The sequence below is a fragment of the Nansenia antarctica genome (genome assembly GCF_963989245.1).
Source record: "Nansenia antarctica genome assembly, chromosome: 10".
In the NCBI taxonomy this organism is placed as follows: Eukaryota; Metazoa; Chordata; class Actinopteri; order Argentiniformes; family Microstomatidae; genus Nansenia; species Nansenia antarctica.
The window spans coordinates 14443452-14468451 of record NC_137680.1 but is presented as its reverse complement, the minus strand read 5'-3'; the positions used below and the strand labels follow the sequence as shown (position 1 = coordinate 14468451).

The following is a 25000-nucleotide window of genomic DNA, read 5'->3' as shown; positions in this document are numbered from 1 at the left end:
ATGCAACGGTGTGTCTTTGTCCCTCAGGTGCACCATGTGTAACAAAGGTTTTAAGAAGTCCAGCCACCTGAAGCAGCACGTGCGCTCCCACACGGGGGAGAAGCCGTACGGCTGCAACATCTGTGGCCGAGGGTTCGTCTCCGCGGGGGTCCTCAAGTCCCACCTCAACACACACACAGGTGAGCCCGCACACACACACACACACACACACACACACACACACACACACACACACACACACACACAGGTGAGCCCACAAACACTCAAACACACACAAACAAAAAGTGTGTAAGGATGAAAAAGAATGTCAATTTGCGGTCGATTCCCCCGTTGTTTTCTTTGAAGATTTTTTGAGCGCATGAGAGTGCAGAGTGCGCAGAGCGAATTTCCATTGACTTTGAAGTGAATTGAAATGAGAAAGTAACCCAACCTTGTAGCAGCAGAGCATCACCTGAAAGGACAAGAGAGTACCAGGGGAATGTGATCCCTTCAAGTAGACTACAGTTTGGCACATTTTCTCTTTTGGAAATGTATCTTATATTTTTTCTCATATCTTTCAATTTGTATTGAATAGACACAATGAAGAAAGTACGTTTTTTCGAACCCATGCTGACATGGGCATCAGTGTGCCCTGTCGGCCACGGTGCCAGACCACTGGACCACCCCCGGACCACAGTATGGCTCTCATATCGCATTTACCATGACTCTGCACCCAATTATTTGAGGTTTATTTTAAACGGGTTTGGGACCTCCATAACCACAGGACCGGGGCCAGTGTTCAGAATGTGATGTGAGCACCCCCCGAGTTTTAGGACACTGGTAGGGAAAAATACCGTTGCTTACTCTGTAGCGGTAGCATGGAATCATCTTCCAGCTTCTCTTAAATCTATTAGCCCTGTAAATCAGTTTAAAGTGGCAATGAAAAGGTGGCTGTTGGCACACCTGGAGCAGTAGAGACCTTCCATGGGAGGGCCTGATATTGTTTTCTGGATGTCCTTGTTTAAGTGCTTCATATTGTTTTATAGTGTTTTAGAGTGTTTCATATTGTTTTATAGTGTTTTATAGTGTTTCATATTGTTTTATATTGTTTCATATTGTTTCATATTGTTTCATATTGTGTTTTATATTGTTGTTTTGATTGTTGCCACTGTATATGTTGATGCCTTGTCTGTCAGGTCTGTCATGTGGAAGAGGACCACAGTGGAAATAAGTCTCTGACTTTTCTGTGTTTTATCCTCGTTTAAGCAATATCACACGAGAGGGAGTGTGTTATACTGAATATCAGCACGGCTGTGATTCGGTCGTAGGTACGAGGCCGCCAGGAAATCAATATTCAGTATAACACACGACCTCGAGTGTGATATTGCTTTTATACAACAGTTCTACAGCGCAATTTATTAGTTAACAGTAATAAGTGACAACAGATTATGATTTGTTTGTTTATTTAATCATTTATTTTGGCTCCGTCAAGAAAAAATTGTTCCTCAACGGGACTGTTCAACTAGCGAAGTTTCCCACAGAAGTGGGGAAAAAAACGTCAGATCAGATATATAAACGGGTTATTTTGATAAACCGGATACATTTTGTGAATATATATGGTTACTTTCTCGCCTGAAAACATATTAAAACTTCATAAAATGATATATTAACACTTGTAGAGCCAAATTACAGCTTTTGGCCAATGGCGGCCAAAATTTAGGATTTAAAAACGGAGAGTTTTGCTTTGCGCGCTGATTGGCTAATGTCTTCTTAGTAACAATGTAGTCTAATTAACGGTAATTTAACACCTGTGCGGCGGAGTGCTACATATAGTTAAAAGTCCCAGTGCTGTTATACTATATATCGTAACTCATGGAATGCCTCTTGTCCAATCAAATTACTTGGTCGGAACTAACTGTTGTATAATAGTTATTAAGTGTCACACTGTGATTTTATGTATGTGTCTCTTTTTAACAACCCCCCCAAAAAATCAAAATATCTCCTATCATATATTGTCATTTCTTTGTACGAACATATTTTGTCACGGTAACCAGGAGTGAAGGCCTACAAGTGTAACGTCTGCGAGGCGTCCTTCACCACCAACGGCAGCCTGAACCGTCACATGATCATCCACATGAAGCCCTTCAAGTGTCTGATGTGCGACAGCAGCTTCCGCACAGGCCCCCTACTTAGGAAACACATGAAGAAGGAGCATGCGGTCGACGACAGAGGTACACACACTTACGCACGCACACACACAAACACACGCACGCACAGATAGAGACCAGGGGGGGAGGCTGGTATAGGGAGAAGTCGGGGGGACTGGTCTCGCATGGAACGATGAGGAACGGTATGAAAACGTATTCCATTCCATCCGTTACAACGATTTCCGTCCTCCGATTTTCTACTTCCAACAGCCTCCCCTGACAGAAAACAGACGGGTGGGGGAGATCAAATATGAATTGAAGTCATTTCTAACACGTAGCTGACCTTGCTGTCCATCTACCACTGCAGAAACAGCTGTGTTTTCCATAGGATTTTGTTAGACTGTGGTGGGTGGCCCTCTTTCATCAACATTCATCTTTCATTAACTTTCATCTTTCATCAACAGGGCGGGGCGTAACGGATCACCTAACTCACGGATCGGATCGTGTCACGGTTTTTGAGTCACGGATCGGATCATTTTTCGGATCAACACAAAACATAAAAATAAAAATAAAAAGCTTTTTCCTCGAATTCTGTAAAAACACCACTTTTACTGTGTAAAACCCAACAACATTCAAGATGTCAAAACTGGTATATATACAGTATATCTCAAAAGTGAGTACACCCTTTAGATTTTTGCAAATATTCTGTTATATCCTTTCAGGGGATAACACTATCCTACTGAAACTTTGATATAACTTAAAGTAGTCAGTGTGCTGCTTTAATAACAGTATAGATTTATTGTCCTTTGAAAATTACTCAGTAACAAAAGTGAGTACACCCCATAGTGAACATGTCCTAATTGTGCCCAATTATGTTGTTTTCCCGCCCTGGTGTCATGTGACTCGTTAGTGTTACAAGGATTCAGGTGTAAATGATAAGCAGGGCTGTTAAATTTGGTGTTTTGGGCACAATTCTCTCTGAATGCTGGACAACATGGCACCTCATGGCAAGGAACTCTCTGAGCGGCTGAAAAAAAGGATTATTGCGCTTCACAAAGATGGCCTTGGCTATAAGAAGATTGCCAACACCCTGAAAATGAGTTGCAGCACAGTGGCTAAGATCATACAGCGGTTTTCCAGGACAGGTTCCACTCGGAACAGGCCTCGCCAGGGTCGACCAATTAAGTTGAGTCCACGACCTCAGCGTCATATCCAGAGGTTGGTTTCCAAAAATAGACGTGCGAGTGCTTCCAGCATTGCTGCAGAGGTTGCAGAAGTGGGATGTCAGCCTGTCAGTGCCCAGACCATACGCCGCACACTGCATCAAATCGGTTTGTATGGCCATCGCCCCAGACAGAAGCCTCTTCTGAAACCGATGCATAAGAAAGCCCGCAAACAGTTTGCTGAAGACAATGAATCCAAGAACATGAGGTACTGGAACCATGTCCTGTGGTCTGATGAGACCAAAATAAACCTATTTGGGTCAGATGGTGTCCGGTGTGTGTGGCGGCACCCTGGTGAGGAGTACCAAGACAAATGTGTTTTGCCTACAGTCAAGCATGGTGGTGGCAGCATCATGGTCTGGGGCTGCATGAGTGCTGCCGGCACTCTGGGGAGCTGCATTTCATTGAGGGACACATGAATTCCAATATATACTGTGACATCCTGCAGCAGAGCATGATCCCCTCTCTTCGGAAACTGGGCCGTAGGGCAGTTTTCCAACATGATAATGACCCTAAACACACCTCCAAGATGACAACGGCCTTGATGAAGAAGCTGAAGTTTAAGGTGATGGACTGGCCAAGTATGTCTCCAGACCTAAACCCAATTGAGCACATGTGGGGCATCCTCAAGAGGAAGGTGGAGGAGTGCAAGGTGTCCAACATCCGTGGGCTCCGTGATGTCGTCATGGAGGAGTGGAAGAAGATTCCAGAAGCAACCTGTACAGCTCTGGTGAATTCCATGCCCAGGAGGGTTAAAGCAGTGCTAGATAACAATGGTGGTCACACAAAATATTGACACTTTGGGCACAATTTAGACATGTTCACTATGGGGTGTACTCACTTTTGTTGCCAGCTGTTTAGACATTAACAGCTGTGTACTGAGTAATTTTCAATGGACAATAAATCTATACTGTTATTCAAGCAGCACACTGACTACTTTAAGTTATATCAAAGTTTCATTAAGATAGTGTTATCCCCTGAAAGGATATGACAGACAACAACTACAGACCCATATCAAACCTTCCCTGTACAGCAAAAATTATTGAAATGGTTGCCCACGAACAACTTAGCAATTATTTGACCCTAAATTATCTCTTTGATGACTTTCAATCAGGCTTTCGCCCCCTACATAGCACTGAAACGGCCCTTATTAAGGTCCTTAATGACATTCGCGTAAACACAGACTCCGGAAAAATCTCAGTTTTGGTACTACTAGATCTTAGTGCTGCCTTTGACACTGTAGACCATGACATTCTAATAGATAGACTAAAAACCTGGGTAGGACTTTCGGGCACTGCCCTAAACTGGCTTAGATCCTACCTACAGGACAGAAGCTACTATGTCTCCATTGGCAACTTTGTATCTGACCAAATTAAAATGACATGTGGGGTTCCCCAAGGGTCAATCCTTGGCCCCCTTCTATTCAATCTCTACATGCTTCCATTGGGACACATCATAAAAAAGAACAAAATTGCCTACCACAACTATGCGGATGACACTCAAATCTACATAGCCCTCTCACCGAACGACTATAGTCCCATTGACAATCTCTGTAATTGCATTGAGCAAATAAACGCCTGGATGACACAAAACTTCCTCCAACTAAACAAGGACAAAACAGAGATAATTGTATTCGGTACACCTGACAAAAGATCGAAAGTCAGTGCAAAACTTGATTCTCTCTCTCTTCACAGTAAAAAACTGGTCAGAAATCTTGGTGTAATTCTAGACTCCGATCTAAACTTCAACAGCCACATAAACTCAATAACTAAATCAGCCTACTATCACCTGAAAAACATAACAAGAATGAGAGGTTTCATGTCCAAGCAAGACCTTGAAAAACTCATCCATGCATTTGTTTTGAGTAGACTTGATTATTGTAATGGTCTACTAACAGGCCTATCTAAAGGAGCTGTTCGTAAATTGCAGCTCATCCAAAACGCCGCTGCTAGGGTCCTAACAAAAACAAAGAAATTTGAACACATTACACCAATCCTGAGATCCCTGCACTGGCTACCAGTCTCTCAGAGAATTGAATTCAAAATCCTCCTAATTACATACAAATCACAAAATGGTCTTGGACCAAAATACATATCAGATCTCCTCCCACCCTATATTCCCGCAAGGTCCCTAAGGTCAGCTGAGACAAATCAGCTAATAATTCCAAGAGTAAAAACAAAACACGGTGCAGCAGCTTTCAGTCACGCTGCTGCATGCTCCTGGAACAAACTCCCTGAAGAAATCAAACAGGCCCAAACCCTTAAAATATTTAAATCTAAGCTAAAAACCTTCATGTTTTGCACCAGTTATGATTAAACACAAACACTTCTATCAATGTCTTTTTTCCATTAACTATTGTCTTTTTAAATGTTTTATCTATTTACTTCTTATATTTGCTTTTATTCATTGTAATTTTTATTTTCTTATGCTCCTCTTGCTGTATTTTTAAATAATGCATGTAAAGCACTTTGAATTGCCCCTGTTGTATGAAATGTGCTATACAAATAAACTTGCCTTGCCTTGCCTTGCCTTGCCTTGCCTTGCCTTGCCTTGCCAGAATATTAGCAAAATATAATTTAACGATTAGTCTAACGATATTTTTTTTTACTGTTCGATTAATGTATCACTTAATTTCCCCCAAAATAATGGCTTTATTGTCTCTCTCTGTTTAACAGTGTCTTTATAATAATTTTAATTAATAATAATTTTGCCATTTAGCAGACGCTTTTATCCAAAGCGACTTACAATTACGAATTACAGGGACATTCCCCCTGGAGTAACTGAGGGCTAAGTGCCTTACCCAAGGGCACACTAGTAGTGGTGTGGCTTCAGGCGGGATTTGAACTCACAACCTTCCGATCACAAGTCCAACTCCTATCCACTAGACCACCACTACCCTGATGGCCATGTTGGCATTCAAGTTGGCTAAACATAGCAGTGAGTCTGCCCTGTGTCTGGGGCTGTTTGACAGAGGTAGTAGTAGTAGTAGTAGTAGTAGTAGTAGTAGTAGTAGTAGTAGTAGTAGTAGTAGTAGTAGTAGTAGTAGTAGTAGTAGTAGTAGTAGTAGTAGTAGTAGTAGTAGTAGTAGTAGTAGTAGTAGTAGTAGTAGTAGTAGTAGTAGTAGTAGTAGTAGTAGTAGTAGTAGTAGTAGTAGTAGTAGTAGTAGTAGTAGTAGTAGTAGTAGTAGTAGTAGTAGTAGTAGTAGTAGTAGTAGTAGTAGTAGTAGTAGTAGTAGTAGTAGTAGTAGTAGTAGTAGTAGTAGTAGTAGTAGTAGTAGTAGTAGTAGTAGTAGTAGTAGTAGTAGTAGTAGTAGTAGTAGTAGTAGTAGTAGTAGTAGTAGTAGTAGTAGTAGTAGTAGTAGTAGTAGTAGTAGTAGTAGTAGTAGTAGTAGTAGTAGTAGTAGTAGTAGTAGTAGTAGTAGTAGTAGTAGTAGTAGTAGTAGTAGTAGTAGTAGTAGTAGTAGTAGTAGTAGTAGTAGTAGTAGTAGTAGTAGTAGTAGTAGTAGTAGTAGTAGTAGTAGTAGTAGTAGTAGTAGTAGTAGTAGTAGTAGTAGTAGTAGTAGTAGTAGTAGTAGTAGTAGTAGTAGTAGTAGTAGTAGTAGTAGTAGTAGTAGTAGTAGTAGTAGTAGTAGTAGTAGTAGTAGTAGTAGTAGTAGTAGTAGTAGTAGTAGTAGTAGTAGTAGTAGTAGTAGTAGTAGTAGTAGTAGTAGTAGTAGTAGTAGTAGTAGTAGTAGTAGTAGTAGTAGTAGTAGTAGTAGTAGTAGTAGTAGTAGTAGTAGTAGTAGTAGTAGTAGTAGTAGTAGTAGTAGTAGTAGTAGTAGTAGTAGTAGTAGTAGTAGTAGTAGTAGTAGTAGTAGTAGTAGTAGTAGTAGTAGTAGTAGTAGTAGTAGTAGTAGTAGTAGTAGTAGTAGTAGTAGTAGTAGTAGTAGTAGTAGTAGTAGTAGTAGTAGTAGTAGTAGTAGTAGTAGTAGTAGTAGTAGTAGTAGGTCGCCGAATTAAAGGTGTCTGTGTTTAATTGCGGGCCAATTGCTTTATAAAGCACTCTGGGTAATAGCTGCTGCTCTTATAAAACAAAGCAGCGTGTGACATGCACATTACTCAGACGGCCGCCCCTTTAAATGATCAGCTGATGTATGGGGGCTGTCTGTGGGCCCGCAATTAAACACAGACACCTTTAATTCGGCGACCTGCTGCTACTACTACTACTACTACTACTACTACTACTACTACTACTACTACTACTACTACTACTACTACTACTACTACTACTACTACTACTACTACTACTACTACTACTACTACTACTACTACTACTGTAACTGCCTCTGTCAAACAGCCCCAGACACAGGGCAGACTCACTGCTATGTTTAGCCAACTTGAATGCCAACATGGCCATCAGGGTTTTTCCTGGCTCAAAATGAGGCGGAGGTGGTACCAGTGGTGTTTGACATCAGGGGGGACCGATGAAGCAGGGCTGTCTGGGGGTCCTTAAACATCAAACACTTAATTTCGTGCATTCTGGTGAATTGATATGCACCAATTTGTGCCCTTTCTGCATCAATTTATGGTGGAAATGTCATTATTTATGTAAAGGAAAACACAATATTCAGGCACCAGATGACCATTCAAAATATAATGTAATATAATGCAATATAAGGCTCTCAGGCATTCTGTACTTTCAAATATGTATTCTCCTTGAGCAGTCAACATACTATCAGCTATTTCGCTTGCAAAAACGAAAGCTAACTTGTTTGCAAAACAGCGCCCCCGCCACCACGCCGGTGCAGTGCCGCAATTGCAGCTAGATTTTTTATTTTTTTGCGACGCACATTACGCAAGTCAACGTATTGACGTAGTCGATTACGTCGACTACGTCGACGCGTCGTCCCAGCCCTAATATATATATATACATATATATACATAACATATTCTACACTCAAACATTAGGCTACATATTAAACAGAAACACACATTCAACATAAATGATGCAGTAGGAGAGAGGGAGGAGGCACCTGGTTGCAGCAGTGAATCACTGGGCTCTTTAAAGCAGACAAATAAACATGTTTTATGCCACTTTTAACTAAATAATAAAGTGAAACCTTACTTTAAACATGGTATGAAAAAATTGGCTACATTATCAGAAGTTGTCAAGCTGCCTTTTTCGTGCCTCCCGTCAACACACCAGGGTTGCGGCAAATGTGTGGCCATGCTCGTACGACTTTCTCGTTGCACAACGCTTAAACACCGTAACTTTTTTATCGACCACACTTCCAATGACACTGTCCGTCATTGTTATGAATGAATGAATGAATGAATGGTCTTTATTTATATATTATAATTGACAGAGAAGCCAAAGTGCTCCCATACATGGGATTTAAATGACGAGGGAGGCATTTCGAGTTCTTCTCTGTCGCCAACATTAGCAGGACTCGCCATGAACACTTGGGCTGCGTTCGTAAATTTGCTCTGAGAGCGCCGGAGAGCACACTGGGTCCGACGGATTATCCGTGATCCGTTACACCCCTAGCGGACATATCCTGCATGTCATCCCTTCTCTCTCTCTCACCCATCCTTCCTGTCAAATCTCTACTGTCTCTGTCACAATAAAAATGAAAATATGAGTGGGACTGCCCCACTCAGAAAAAATAAATAAATAATAATAATTGTAAAATAATGTTCAACCCTGGCCTGACAGAGACACAGCTCTGGGTATGGCATAGGAGCTTAACCATGAACGGTTAATAATATATTATATTATACAGTACAATACTCTTACAATACTACTTATTGACTTAATACTGTAAGCTTCCAGACTTGTGGAGCAGTGTGTTCTGGTGGATTTCTTTCTTCTCAACCTCCTTCCCAATTCTCCCTCTGATCTCTCACAGTCTCAGGTCTGGACGTGGATGAAGAGGGCGGCGAGGAGGAGGAGGAGGAAGAGGAGGAGGAGGAGGAAGGGGAGCAGATGGTGATGAAGAGGAACCGGGCGGACATCATCACCTTCACCGAGGAGCAGTCGGCGGAGCTGGCCAAGAACGACCCGGGCGACGAGGCGTCGTTGTCGGAGAAGGTCCTGGCCCAGTCGGCGGCCGAGCGGGACCGCATCAGCGAGATCAAGGACAAGGCGGTGGAGATGGAGACGGAGCCCAAGTTCGCCAACTGCTGTAACTTCTGTCCCAAGAGCTTCAAGAAGCCCAGCGATCTAGTCAGGTGAGACCCCCCGTCTCTCTCTCTCTCTCTCTCGCTCTCTCTCTTTCTCTCTCTCTCTCTCTCGCTCTCTCTCTCGCTCTCTCTCTGTCTCTCTATCTCTCTCTCGCTCTCTCTCTCTCGCTCTCGCTCTCACTCTCGCTCTCTCTCGCTCTCTCTCTGTCTCACTCTCTCTGTCTCTCTTGCTCTCTCTCTCTCTCTCTCTCTGTCTCTCTCTCTCTCTCACTCTCTCTCTCTCGCTCTCTCTCTCGCTCTCTCTCTGGCTCTGTCTTTCTCCCTCCCTTCCTTCCTCCCTCGCTCTCTCTCTCTCTCTCGCTCTCTGTTCTGTACACTCTTGTGCTCTGACACAATCAGAGTCTTTAAGGTCTTGTCTCTTGTCTGTCAAACTGTCTGTCTCAATGCCCCGCTCTGGCAGTTTGAGTTTTTCACCACTTCAGTCTCCCACGATGTGATGGGCTCTTTTCTGGAGTCAAGTCCAGCTCACACAGCAGCTCTCAGCTCGATGTCAAAAACAATTATTACCAACAATGCCCTTCAGAGTGGTGTCCACCTGCCCCCCCCCCCCCCCAACCCTCTTATCACGCCGACCCTGTTGGTCATGAGAGGGGAGGTGGAAAGGTAGATGACAGGGGAGAGGGAAGGGAGAGGAGACTGGAGAGGTGGAAAAGGAGAAGAGAGGCAGGGAAGGGAGAGGAGAGGGAGGAGAGGGGGGTTGGAAGGGGGATGACGGAAGGGGAGGGAGGAGAGGGGAGAGGTGGAAAGGGAGAAGAGGGGAGAGGGAGGGAAGGGAGAGGAAAGGACGCTACAATAGAGATTGTCTGAAGTGATCATCACAGGCCACAGCACTCGGCTGATGCTTGCTGGGGTAGTGCGCACACACACACACACACACACACACACACACACACACACACACACACACACACACACACACACTGCACAGGTCTGCAGAGGACGGGGTCATACCATACCCAGTCATCAACACAGTCACACCCAATCAATAAGGTTGTTTGTTTGGAACAAGCAGAGGATTGATTTTCAGCGTCACTCACTACAAATATGCTTTTCATAGGTCACCGAGCACAGTCTGTTGTTTTTCTCCTTTATTTTCTCATGTTTGGCCGCATTGTGACACAAAACGTTTCTTCGAGGACGACACCTCCTCTATACATGAGTAGCGCTGAGTGACGAGAGGGGTGATTTAGTTTGAGTGCTGTGAAGTGCTGGGTGACAGAGTGCCCTGCGTAAGTAATGGGTCAGTGAAGCATTTATTTTCTCATCTTTTGGCTCTACACTGCAGAAGTTTGGGTGCCATTTACGATGAGGTTATAGTAGAGATGATCAGCTTTTATTTGAGGGCATTTGTGCACGTATTGGTTTCACCATTCAGATATTATGGCACTTTTTATGCATATTTCCCCTATTTTTCTGTACCCAAAAGTAATCAAACCGGTTTAACAGGCAATTGCTGTAATATTAGTGACTTTTAATTCAAGGCCATTATTACAGTCCAGTCCCGACTAAAACATTCTTCTACCCAGTGAATAGTTTCTACCTTGATTGAACTCCTCCTGAACTAATTATTTCTCACCAAAAAAGTTGGGGTGCAATTAGTGGTGAGGAAAATTAGATTTCCCAATTAGCAGACCACTCTTGCAGTATTACTTTGAAAGTGTCTTTTTTTTTTTTTTTTAAGAAGAAGTTATTAAAGAATCGTTGAGTCGTGGAAGTACCACGAGAGCAATGTTCTTTCGGCTCAGCATGAACTACATAACCTCTATTCCCTGCCCTGGAGACCCAGCCAACTTACCTATTACCTGTATTCTAAATCAAAGGTACACACAAAAAAGTAAAGAAGCTGAGTCAGAGAGAGAGACTCTCTTTCAGAACTGCAAAAGCAAGAAAGTGATGTTTAATTTGCTGGGGTCTTTGACAGAAAAACACAAGGAAAGTTAAAAGAAGGCCCCAGGTGGGTTAGTAATGATGTGCATTAGATTGAGTTCAGGTGAGTTCATTACTCCTTCTCATACCCTGTCTTCCCTCTGTTTCTGTAACAATCTGGAGTAATTCTACTTCTCTGACCTCTCCCCCCACCCCTCCTCTCACTCCCTCCCTCCCTGTCCTCTACTCCCCTCTCTCTCTCTCTCCCTATCCCCCCCTCTCTCTCTCCCCATCCCTCCCCTCCCTCCCTGTCCTCTCTACTCCCCTCTGTTTCTCTCTCTACCCCCCCCCCTCTCTTTCCCCCTCCCTCCCTCCCTCCCTCCCTTCCTGTCCTCTCTACTCCTTTCTCTAGGCATATCCGGATTCACACAGGAGAGAGGCCGTATAAGTGTGACGAGTGCGGGAAGAGCTTCACCGTGAAGTCCACTCTGGACTGCCATGTCAAGACACACACAGGTCAGCGTTTCCTGCGGTGACACTACTACTTCCTGTCCTCAGATAGGGGGAACACATTAAGAGTTGCACGGGGAGGTTGGCGGAGGTAGAAGTCGGAGGACGGGCTCATTTGTAATGCATGGAACGGAATGAGGAGTGGTGTCAAAGATACGATTCCTCATTCCGTTCCATGCATTACAAATGAGCCCATCCTGCGATTTCTATTCTTGGATCCAGTGTTAAAGTAGGAATGGTGGACTGGAGATTGAGGTCAGTTTTACTGAAAGCTTCGTAGCCTAAATAGTACTCCTTAATTTCCCCCGATAGCCTAGCCACAATGCTGCGCGTGTAACAATTGTAAAATCAATGTTTGTAGGTCAATCTGCTGTGGCGTGAAAGAACTAAATGTGTTCATTAAGAATTCTGCTGGGAGCGGAGTAGGTCTGTATTTTTAAAAGAGATAAAGTATCACTTTATTTACAAAACGTCGGGGGAAACTGTTCAGTTCGTTAGTTATGATTTAATCCATGTACAGCACTTTGGTCAGCGCAAGTTGTTTTAAATGTGCTTTATAAATAAAGATGACTTGACTTGAAGACTTTAGTTAGTTAGTTAGTTACCTACCTAGTTAAAGTGATGTTAGTGGTTGTGTGGGATTATAGCTACTGCATTAGCTCCAATGTGCTCCAAAATTATTAATTAAATTTAAATTAAAAATTATTAATGTTCTCCTCATTACGATGGCCCAACCCTGTGGGGGGTAAGGGGCACTTCGCTCCAGTAATGAACCGTTTTATTATGTAAATCTTTCTCATAAGCATATGTTACCTAGCGGTGTGTTGGACTAATTGTTCCCAGTGATTAATGGGATGTAGTGGTGTGTTTGAACAGGGACCAGGTGGCAGTGAGACTGAAGTCATTAGAGAGAGAGAGAGGAAGATCATATCGGCTCACACTCACCTTGCCCTCCTCTGTAATTTGATCGTTCCACCCCGTGATCTCCCCTGCATACACACTCACTAATTAAACCCGGTCCACCATGTGACCCACTTCATTTCCGCTGATTACTGAGAAACATGGACTAATATCATATTATCTCTAATATCATATATCCCAGTTATTGTCGAAGGTCCACGGAGTAGTATTCTGGAGGAGTTTTATTTAATATAACATTTGGACTGCAGTCATCAAAATCCAACTCACTTCATTAGGACTTCATGCGAGACCAGTAAACAACCAGAACCAGAACCATCAGAATAGGCATCAGGAACCAAGTCAGAAACATGCGTCATCACAACATCACAACAATGACATCATCTGTGCACTCTCCGAAAAAAAAAAACTCCACAACATAAAAAGAATGTTGAGAGACAATCGGACATTGTTTTAGAGGAATGAATCATCATCTACCGCCTAACAGTTGTATTGTGTCTCTGCAGGTCAGAAACTGTTCACCTGCCACATGTGCACCACGTCCTTCTCCACCAAGGGCAGCCTGAAGGTCCACATGCGCCTGCATACCGGCTCCAAGCCTTTCAAGTGCCCCTTCTGCGATCTCCGCTTCCGCACCTCGGGCCACCGCAAGACCCACATCCAGTGTCACTACCGGCCCAGTGCAGACGGCAGGAAGGCCAAGCGGGCCTCCTTGTCCTCCGCCCGCTCCCACCAAGGCCACCCCCAGGACCCAGAGCAGGCGCAGGTCCAGCAGGTCCAGCTCCACCACCACCACCACCACCAGGCCAGCCAGGAGACCCTCCACCCAGTCAGCCTGCTCCAGACCACCACCTCAGACACCAACATCTACCTCCCGACCAACCAGGTCCTCACGGGACAGTTTGACCAGAGTATGCTACAGCAGGCCATCCTGCCCGCCTCCATGTCAGGTAAGGGGGTCTTATTAAGTTGTGTGTGAAGAATCTGCGGCACACCTGCCTGAAGCTGAGGTGAAGGAGATGGAGAATCTGTTCTGATGAAGGTCTTATGAATGTCTCCCGTATGAATGTCGTGCTTGATTATATTGAAGTGTGATCTTCACCAATCAACCGCATCCCACTTAAAAGTTACTGAAGCTACTGAAGTAAAGCATACATGTCTAGACTGCTGAGCAGCAGAGGGGAGGCTGTGAGAGTCTGGTCTGAGAGGGGAGGCTGTGAGAGGGGAGGCTGTGAGAGTCTGGTCTGAGAGGGGAGGCTGTGAGAGGGGAGGCTGTGAGAGTCTGGTCTGAGAGGGGAGGCTGTGAGAGGGGAGGCTGTGAGAGTCTGGTCTGAGAGGGGAGGCTGGGAGAGGGGAGGCTGTGAGAGTCTGGTCTGAGAGGGGAGGCTGTGAGAGTCTGGTCTGAGAGGGGAGGCTGTGAGAGGGGAGGCTGTGAGAGGGGAGGCTGTGAGAGGGGAGGCTGTGAGAGTCTGGTCTGAGAGGGGAGGCTGTGAGAGTCTGGTCTGAGAGGGGAGGCTGTGAGAGTCTGGTCTGAGAGGGGAGGCTGTGAGAGTCTAGTCTGAGGCTGTGAGAGGTGAGGTTGTGAGAGTCTAGTCTGAGAGGTGAAGTTGTGAATCTAGCTGGAGAGATGTGCAGAGGCAGAGCTATTGTCAGTGTTCTCAGACGGTGTTCTGAGTGGAACAGAGTTAATGGATGATCAGGGTCCCGTTAATCGACTTTATTCTTCTCTCTTGTGTGAGAAGAGGAGGAGAAGGAGAAGGAGGAGGAGGAGGAGGAGGAGGGGATCCTGCAGCAAAAAAAAAATCTTTGTCTTTTTCAACATATTTAAACATTTGAGGACATTTGATCTTCATTTTAACAATAGTGAGAGATGAAGGTAATATAACCCAACTAGATTGTAAGATTGTAAAACTTTTTTTTTAAATAAATGTAATGTAATGAACAGAAATGCAATGTTCTTGTGCGGAAACAGTTAGGACCACCAAATGTATTACTACTTAAAATGCCTAAAATTAGAATCAAGTGCACCACATCAGGTACAAATGATTAGAACATCATTAGAGAGGATTTAGGAGCCTGTTTTATTTAAACCTCAGACATTTAGTTTGGTTTGCTCTTAATTGTTGAAGTGAGTGGTATCACCATGGTGAGATCAAAAGAGCTCTAGGTTGATGTGTATGAGTCTGGGAAGGGATTTAAAAAGATCTCCAAACAATTAGAATCAGCCATTCCACTGTCTGGAAAATAATTTACAAGTAGAGAACAACTAAAACAACTGCCAAGACTCACGAGTCACCAGTTGACTGTTGCATGACACCGGACACCAGGGGGCGAGATAGAAAAGTACCGAAATGAGGTACCGAAATCTCCTTTGCAATTCGGTACGGTAAATACCGAATGTAAAGTAACCGGTACCTACCGGTACCGATTTTCGGTACCCAACCCTACTGCCAACATGACCAGGCTGTCCTAGCAAGTTCAGCCCAAAAGCAGATCGGAATGAATGAATGAATGAATGGACTTTATTGTCATTGCTACAGTACAGGTACCAAACAACGAAATTTAGGAGGGGTGGCTCCCCTGGTGTTAGGAAAGGAAAAAAAATAATTTAAAAAAAACGTTTAGAAAAAGAATAAAATCACAAGAAGGTAAGGAGCTGGAAGATGCTTAAAGAAGTCTCCAACAATCCTAAAATGTCATCCCAGGACTTACAGGTAGCTCTTGCCAAAGTTGAGATAAAACATCAAAAACATCAAACATCAAAGTACATGCATCTATCATCAGAAAGAGACTAAACAAGTTTGATTTTCATGGGAGGTATGCAAGGAGGAAACCCTTGCTATAACAAAAACATCACGGCAGGACTAAAGTTTGCTAGAGACTATGTGCTTTGGACAGGTGAATCCAAAGTTGAATTATTTGGGTAGAGGAATGGAAGACATGTTTGGCTTGTTGAGCACAAGAACCTCATACCAACTGTGAAGCATGGGGGTCGAAATGTCATGGTTTGGAGCTGATTTGGCCTGGCCAGCTCACCATCATAGATTTCACTATGAATTATGTATTGTATCAGAGGGTGCTTGAGGAAAATGGGAGACCATCTGAAACGGGCTGTGCATGAAAAAACACCCCTCAAACATCACACAGGTGAACGAATTCTGCATGGAGGAGTGAGAGAAACTTTCTTTCAGTCGATATCAGAGATGGGTAGACGGATAGGGAAACGTCTAATGGAAGTTATTTCAGCCAAAGGAGGCAATACCAGCTATTAGAGCATAGAGTGTCCTAACTTTTTCCTCAGTAGGAATTGGCATATTTGTACGTTTAAAATGTCATGGTTTTTAGTTCACTTGCATCATCTTCATCTATAGATATTGTTGAAAGAATATCAAATATTGATATGTCCATATTTCTTAAAAAATAACTAAATATTTCATGGGATTTTTCCTCCGGGAAAGCCAACCAAAGATGTGCTGTGATCATTTGGATGAACTATCCCTTTAATATTCCTCTCTCAACACTCATGAGTGTATCTTGAAGGAAAGTCTGTGTTCTCGGCCAGGGAGTCAGTCAGAATAACGGTTTTGGTGTTTTTTTGGTATGTGTTTCCCTGAATGCACATCAGCCTCTAATCCCTCATTTGTTCAAATGGGCGCGGCAGCGCTGTCCAAAACAGCAGCCGTGAAATTAATTTCCCTTTCCACTTCCTGGAGTATGCTAGCTCTGGGAAATGTTTAATTTTTTTGGGTTTCACGCGCTGCTCATTTCTGGCAAGGAATAACTGAGAGTGCTGACTGGTTCTGACTTGGCAGTCTCTCTTCCCTTCTTTCTCTTTCCCCCTCTCTCTTTCCCCCTCTCTCTTTCCCCCTCTCACTCTTTCCCCCTCTCTCTCTTTCTCTCTCTCTCTTGTTCTCTCTCTCTCTTTCCCTCTCTCTCTCTCTTGTTCTCTCTCTCTCTCTTTGTCGCTCTATCACCCCCCCCCCCCATCTTTCTCTGTCTTCCCCCTCTCTCTCTCGTTCTTTCTGCATGTAGTGAGGGCTCCTCCTGAAGATTAGGGAAGCGATGACGAGTCCCTCCGAGCCCCTCTGGTGTTATCTTATACAGCAGGCTGAAGGCCCGCTGCACAAACAGCTCAAGTTTCCATGTTTCCACTTTTATCTCCACGGAGCGATAAGAGGCAGGCTCACACAGTACAGCGGGGCTTTATGGGAGGAATCATGATGTCATGGCTGCCGGATGTGACTCGTTCCTGAGCTTCCTTTCTCTTGTGTGTGTGTGTGTGTGTGTGTGTGTGTGTGTGTGTGTGCGTGTCTGTGTGTGTCTGTGTGTGTCTGTGTGTGTCTGTGATGTAGCGGCGGGTGATTTGACGGTGTCTCTCTCGGAGGGGCTGGCTACTCTGGAGGGGATCCACCTGCAGCTCACCTCTGCCAACCTGGTGTGTCCCAACGTCCAGATCTCTGGCATAGACACCAGCAACATCAACAACATCACACTGCAGGTAGATAACGCCCTCGCGCGTGCTTGCGTTTGTCCTTTCTTTTCGTCTTTCTTGTTGTATCTTTCGCTCTTTCTTTCTCCCTCTCCTCTCTCCCTCTCCTGTATTGACTCGTTATGATCGCCCCCCCCCCAGATCGATCCTGCCATCCTCCAGCAGACTCTCCAGCAGGGAGGTCTCCTCTCCCACTCCCTGACTGGCGACCCAGGCATGAGCCACCACCACGGCACCCACCTCATGGCCACAGGGGACCCGTCAGTGCCGGGCAATGTGGTCCTCCACCCCCTCACCAGCCTGGCCCTGCAGTCCTCCATGGCCCCTGGTACCGTCACCATGGCTGGGCTCAGCGAGCACGAACACACGGGTGAGTCCTGGTTCCACAAGTACACTCCCTAGGATTTAATGTTCTTTACATTCACCTTTTTATTTTTCCACACCCGCCTCTCCCACCCCACCCAGCCCCAAAGCCTTACAAAAAGTGAACATCAACTTTAAAAGTGAAAGTTAATTAAAGTAAAATAAAGATTAGAAAACCTCTGCTTCAGCTTGTGTATATTTAGCCATGGGAGTTGAGTACATTGATCAGCGGTCCGCAACAGGCTGATAGTGTGTGTAGAAACCTAGGTGATCAGTCAGAAGGAAGAACAGATAAGCCATTAAAGTAGGTAGATAAAGGGTTGCCTCTTCTTTAGAAAGTGCTCGCTAGCACTTGTAAACTGGATTTCTTTCTAGATGCAAAAACGACATTGCATCCTTCAGCCAGGCAGAGAATGGGGGGGGGGTAGGCGATTTCCAGGATAAGAGTATTCTTCGCCTGGCTAGAAGCGTCGCGAAGGCAATCATGTTGACATTGTTGGAATTGCAAGGGAGGGGCTCGGCTAAGGGGCTAAGTGGTAATTGCTAATAGGCTTGATGCTGAGGAAAACTTAAAATGACGGCGGAACTGTATCCATATCTTTAAAGTGTGGAGGGAGATAGTGGGAGAGAGGAGTAAACCACTGCAGACAAGGAGGATGAGTGGCATGACTGCCCATCTAGGTGACACCAGGTTTTTAACCAACATCTTTTGAATGTTGGCAGCCCAGTAATAGGGCATAAAATTAGGGAGCATGAGACCGCCACAGTTCCTTGGCCTTAGCAAAATAGCTTTACTGATTCTAGGAACCTTTCCCCCCCAAATAAGTGTAGTGATTGCCTGATCTAAAGTGTTAAATTAAGAATTGGGTAGAAATAGAGGAAAGCATTGAAAAACATACAGAAACTTGGGTAGCCTGGTACACACATAAAGATTTTCTAAATCTTAACAGATTTTTTTATCTGAGAGAGACCCCACACATGAAGATAAAAAATCATGGATTGAACAGTTTCGATCGTATTGTGTGTGGTGTAACACATACATGAAGACTGTCCTTACGACAGTCTAGGGTCTCGTCCGCCAAGCCAGAAATTTCGCGTGATCAGGGTAGTACCCTGACTGACCTGTACGAGGCAGCCATGTGCGATAGGGCAAATAATGTGCTGAAGAACGAAAAGAAGAAGACGCGTCAGTCAGCTAGCTAGCTTCTTGATTGGCTACATTCCATCCACGTCACAATCGGACTCGGGAGTTGCCCACACACAAGAGGATTTTTGATCGTAAATATTGAACACGTTTAATTTTTACGATCGTCGGCCTCTACCATTTTCCGAGCAGATTGTCAGTAGAAATTGAATCTTGTAGGATAATCTTTAGAGCCATCCGATAAATTGGCCGTTTGCTATCCTTGGTCGGAAGGGGGGAAATCGGGCCAAAATAGGCCAGATTATCTTTATGTGTGTACCAGGCTTTATCATCTTAACGCATTGCACTTTTCCTGAGTGAAAGGGGTAGACTGGTCCAACTCTGAAAGTTTGACTTAATGTTGTGTAGTGGGGCAAAGAATCGAATGTTCCATGCTCAACTCTAGCTACGCTTTCTTGGAGACGAAGCTAGGTATCAGCGTGATCCCAGGAACCCTGAGAGAGAGTGGGTTTCATATACAGACACAATCCAGTGAGGTCTTACACTTTGCCTAGAGCTAATGAATGCAGTACCTCTCCTCTCTCTTCTCCTCTACTTTCCTCTCCCCCTCTTCCTGTCTCCTCTCCTCCTCTCTCCTCCTCCCCTCACCTCTCCTCTCCTCCCAGCCCTTCAGTGTTCCTGTGAGGGGTTGGTTCCACTGAAAGGAATCTGTCAGAATTACGTTTGTTCCACAGGATGCTTTCACACCACCTGGGCCGATTGTGACAGCATAGGGTATTGTCTAAAACCTGAGGGGGAGGGGGGGAGGAGAGCAGAGGAGGGGCAAGAAGAGCAGAATATATGGATGAGGGGAGGGGAGGGGAGAAGTGGGGGAAGGAGGGGAGGGAAATGTTGTAGGAGAGTAGACTTGAGTGCTCTAACACAAATCTGTGCGCTCACGCGGCCCCCTGCAGGCTCTCATGACCTGAGCCATGTGATGAGCGGCCCTGGCCTGGTGGCCACGGGGGTCAACGGGCAGGAGATCACTCTGACCATCAACAACTCCAGCTTCACCCAGGCTCTGGCCCAGGCCCAGGCACAGGCCTCCGCTGCTGGGGCCAACACTGCTGCAGGCAACCAGGAAATCACTCTCACCATATCAGGTAGACAGAGAGACACACACACTCACTCACTCACTCACTCACACAGGCCAGTGTTTCCTCTACATGCATTTCATCGTGGCGGACCGCCACGATGGAATTTCCTCCGCCACCATTCAGATTTCTCAACCCAAAAAAAAAAAAAGATTTAGGCCGCTTTTCAGACCTTCACAGCGCTAGACACACCCACAAGCGCTGAAACTGGACCAGTCCGTGTGTGTCGCGAGTATTGAACTTGAGGCTGCGTTCGTAAATTCGCTCTGAGAGCCCCGGAGCGCACACTGGGTTCAACGTCATAAAGGGACCAAGTCATTTGATTGGACAAGAGGCATTCCGTGAGTGCTGATCAGATTTCCAGAGCGTATTTACGAACGCGCCCTGGCTGTCACCCGAACACCGCGAGCTAGCGTAGTGTAGTGTAGTATAGGATGCGTAGTGTAGTGTAGTGTAGGATGGAGAGAGAGAGGAGAAGCCTCTCTATGTGTTACCTATGTCCAGTGTACTAGAACCACTCTAACAGGAGTGTTTGTCCGTGAATAACACCGGCTATGCCCGGGGTAGAAACACAAGACTATAGCTGGATAAGGTCTACAGGTCTACACGGTCATTTTAAGCCGTCGACCAGCCCTCTACGACCACCGGAAGTCATGTTAAAAGTGAAGATACTTCTGTTAAACTAAGCTAAGCTAAACATCGCTAATCGCTAACTCCCTCCTGGGCTTAAAGTGACAAGTAATAACGTTGTGAAAAAAAACGTCAGATCAGTGTTTTTGTTTTTATTGACAACGGAATTACATGCTGGAAAAACATGCAGACACAGACAATAAGAGACACACGGGAGAAGTACAGGAAAACATTTTATTTTTTTGGGCCATCCTCGAGTTTTGGCTGAAATTACGTCGTTGTTTTGAGCGCGCGTGCGCGTTTCATGCGCGTGCACGGTCAGCACTACCCGCCACCATTGTAAAAATTCCTGGAGGAAACACTGCACAGGCCCACACATAAAGTCTCTGTCACAAATATTCCTTCTCTCTTTGTGTAAGACAATGTTAACCAAAGCAAGTTCACAAAGTGTAGGATAATAATATGCGGAAAGTTTCCACAAATAATTCATTATTTAAATGTTTGTGGAGTTTCAGAGGGGTTTATTAGGGTACCTGATTATAAAAAATACATATTAGGCCAATATTAAGGACCCGCAAGGAGAATAACCGCGACAATGGCCTCAGGCGCCGTTCTGTTTCACACACACACACACGCACAGTCGCACACACACATGCAGACACACACACACACACACACACACACACTCACTCACTCACACAGGCCCACACATAAAGTCTCCGTCACAAATATTCCTTCTCTCTTTGTGTAAGACAATGTTAACCAAAGCAAGTTCACAAAGTGTATGGGTAAAAGTAGTATGAAAAGTTTAAAAAGTAGGATAATAATATGCGGAAAGTTTCCACAAATAATTAATAATTTCAATGTTTGAGGAGTTTCAGAGGGGTTAATAGGGTACCTGATTATAAAAAATACATATTACACCAATATTAAGGACCCGCAGGCGACAATGGCTTCAGGCGCCGTTCTGTTTCACACACACATGCACGCACACACACATGCACACACACACACACACACACACACACTCGCACACACCTTTCACTCAAATGGGAGATTCTGCTTCACGTCCATTTTAGTTATGCGTTGCCAGCGGCAAGTTGATAACCTCCGCCAAACCAACCTTTTGAGCACAGATAAAGATGTAGAAATCATGGCCTCAGAGTATGTATGAGCCATACATCATTAAAACAAATGGACAGAAACACTCACTGTGAGAAAATGCCATCAGAAATATATGTAAATTGTTCCACTTGTGGTTTGCGGGCAGCTTTAGTGTCACAGAATCTGTCAATCACCCTTGTTGGTGCCAGTAGAAAAAAAACACAGACAGGCATACATTAGATGAGTCATGTCTCTTTCTCTTATTTTGAAGGATGCTCTTAAGGATCCTTTTCACACTGGATTCAAAACTCCCCAATTAGCTGTTGGAACACTGTGTGTGTGTGTCTGAGTGTGTGTGTGTGTGTGTGTGTGTGTGTGTGTGTGTGTGTGTGTGCGCGTCTGTCAGTCTGTGCTTCTGCGTGTGCGTCTGTCAGTCTGTGTGTGTGTGTGTGTGTGTGTGTGTGCGTGTGTGCACGTGTGTGTGTGTGTGTGTGCGTGTGTTGGGACCTAGCGCTGGGACAGTGTCTTCTCCTCTCTATGTCTGTGTGTCTCTGTGGTCTCTGCTTCATCAACAGTAATCCACCATAATCCTGCTTGCCTGTGTACTGGGCTGGAACTGTCATCAGACAGGCCCTTCTATGGCTCAGTCTGGGGCTAAGCTGAATCTACGTCTAATAGCGTCCTCCCAGATGCTCACGTGTACACACACACACACACACACACACTCAATACAATGCCCAAAACAACTCTGTGAAACTCTGTTGTGGAGCTGTCCTCTCCAGTCCAAAACACATCCAGTTGTGTCCTGCCATCGCAGGCTGTGTGAGTTAAAAACTGCCTGTTCTTTCTTCTCCCTCCCTGAAGGTCAGGACCTGCTTCAGCAGCACAGCGCCCCCGGAGGCGTGGAGATGAACGGCGGGATCAGGCTCTCCCCGCCGCTGGGCACCCAGACCATCAGCAACGACCACCTCCTACCTCACAGCCCCACCAACACAGGCATGACAGGTGGAGATTCACAGCCGTGTGTGTGTGTGTGTGTGTGTGAGCGCTGGCATGTGCGTGTGCGTGTGTGTGTGTGTGTGAGCGTGGACGTGTGTGTGTGTGTGAGTGCTGGCATGCGTGTGCTCGTGTGCTCGTGGGTGTGTGCGTGTGTGTGTGTGCGTGTGTGCGTGTGCGTGTGTGTGTGTGTGTGTGTGCGTGTGGACGTGTGTGTGTGGACATGTGTGTGTGTGTGTGTGTGTGCGTGTGGACATGTGTGTGTGTCTGTTTGTGAGTGTGTAATTGCACCTACCACTCATCTATTGTTCTGATCTGTAATTACACAGATGAAGAGCTGTGTGTGCCCTGAAGTGTTTCCGGAGCGATTTGTTTCTCCGGGAGACGAACGGGTCAATCATTGTGAAGCTGATTGTGGCGCTCATCATCCTGTTGAGTTTAATGAACTTTTTTTTCAGAGCCATCTCCCGCCGCTTGACTCAAGTGGACAACTTTAACCACCGAACAACATCCACACGTGTCGAAAGCCATTGAAATGTGTCGCTATTTTAGATCAGTCAGGACACTTACGTCCTTTTCAATAAGTTCAATGACATTGGTAATACGTTTGGTTCGCGGACATTGGATGGCTCTGTTCTGATGTAACTCCCCGACTCTGAAGTGAAACAGCATTAAATACAGTATTATAAGGCGGGGAGCACATAGACTTAAAATTCAAACCCCCGAAGTCGGGACAGTGGGTGGGATGACCAACAAATGTAACCTGCTTGAGACACCTGCTACACCTGCTTCCCCCTATACTGTGTGTAACCCCTGCCATATGGGCGGGGCCTGAGTTCTATTTTAAATAAGTGGCGGTATTACCTGTAATAATAAACTATTCCAATTATGACGATCAGTGCCTCCATTAACTATGTGGAAGTATTTTAAATAGGACTTCCTTTTTAATCCTTTTAATGTATTTATGTTTTAATATATCATATGAATTGCCTATTACCTGTTTATGACACAACACAGTGGCTTTAAATGCAAATACCAAAGGGTATATATTTATTTACTAAATGCTAAATTTAAAGTGTTGGTAGTCAATTATAATGTTATACAAAGTCAATAGACAATATTCACAATACAATGTCAACAGACAATATCACAATATCACATAACAAAATATAGGCTCAAAGCCTATTCCAATTCCTTTCAAGGAAATAAATGTAACGTTTCCAATAAACTCAAAGTCAACTCAAAGGATTCACAATTGTACAATATATCATTCAGTAAAATAAAAAGGTGGGCCCACACTCACACACACACGCACTCTGTAACTCAGTCCATTAACCAGTGTTACCGTTGCAGCTGACGTTGCTTGTGAGCGGGGGGCCTTGAAACTGTTATGGCCACTTCACTCGTCCACACGAGCCCAAAACAAAAGCTTGTGCGTGGTTCAGTACTCACGTAACCTCGTGGGGAACTCGTAGGTAAACGAGGGGTTTGAAAGATGGTGTAAAAGAAGAGAGCAGAGATGAGGGGTGATGGGGTCCAGGAGAATGATTGAAGTACACTGGTGCGAAGATTCAATGGACGGTCTCGAGTTACCCCAGGCGATTGGAAACGGTCTCCGTGTTAGTCCACCGAAGAGCTCTCCTTTTCCTTGGTCTCTCGACTTCCAATTCTGAATTAACAGAATACACTGAGCTACAAAATCCAATAGCTATTTCGTTTGGATATAGCTAGAAACAATTTATCACTCAGCAAAGGCTAGCAACATGCTAACGTAATTATGCTAAGCTAACCGCTTGCCGCGATTAGCTCTACAGTCAAATATAACATACTACAACGAGTAGATGTAACTTATAAACAAACACCACACATATGTATTTACCTCTGGTAGCTTCAATGTGCACCAACATCCAAAAGAATAACTGTTCGTTGATTCCCGAATTGTTAATACACACAACATACACAAGTCTTACTTCACTCGACGATGTCCTCAAACATTCTGACATGTTACTTAGTGCAACCTAACGCTATTAGTACAAAGTCCCGACCCCTCTCTCTCAGCATACATTACAGTTGGCTAGCTCTTCCCGATGGACCAATGAAATAAAGAAATGAATGAATGACATATAACCAATGAGCGAACTCACATTAGAGCTTGTAAACAAGTACACATTATAAACGTATAACAATGTTAATAACCGTGTACATAACCATGAAATGATGCTTATTTATTAAATGGACTTATTTATTGAAATGCTCATAGCTCACTTTAGTAGCTGG

General features: G+C 44.7%; 1 protein-coding gene across 1 annotated transcript in view; it reads left to right on the top strand.

Moving 5' to 3' along the window:
• The window catches only part of znf236 (zinc finger protein 236), a gene marked incomplete at its 3' end in the record, with an annotated part of 79465 nt that overhangs the window by 40932 nt on the left and 13533 nt on the right, over positions 1-25000 (top strand). Inside the window, exons 18-26 of the mRNA XM_080540629.1 lie at positions 28-179; positions 2034-2210; positions 9243-9558; positions 11849-11952; positions 13371-13814; positions 17217-17362; positions 17495-17723; positions 19814-20002; positions 22592-22732. Coding sequence (XP_080396755.1) covers positions 28-179; positions 2034-2210; positions 9243-9558; positions 11849-11952; positions 13371-13814; positions 17217-17362; positions 17495-17723; positions 19814-20002; positions 22592-22732 — 1898 coding nt within the window. The remainder of the gene's footprint in view (positions 1-27; positions 180-2033; positions 2211-9242; positions 9559-11848; positions 11953-13370; positions 13815-17216; positions 17363-17494; positions 17724-19813; positions 20003-22591; positions 22733-25000) is intronic.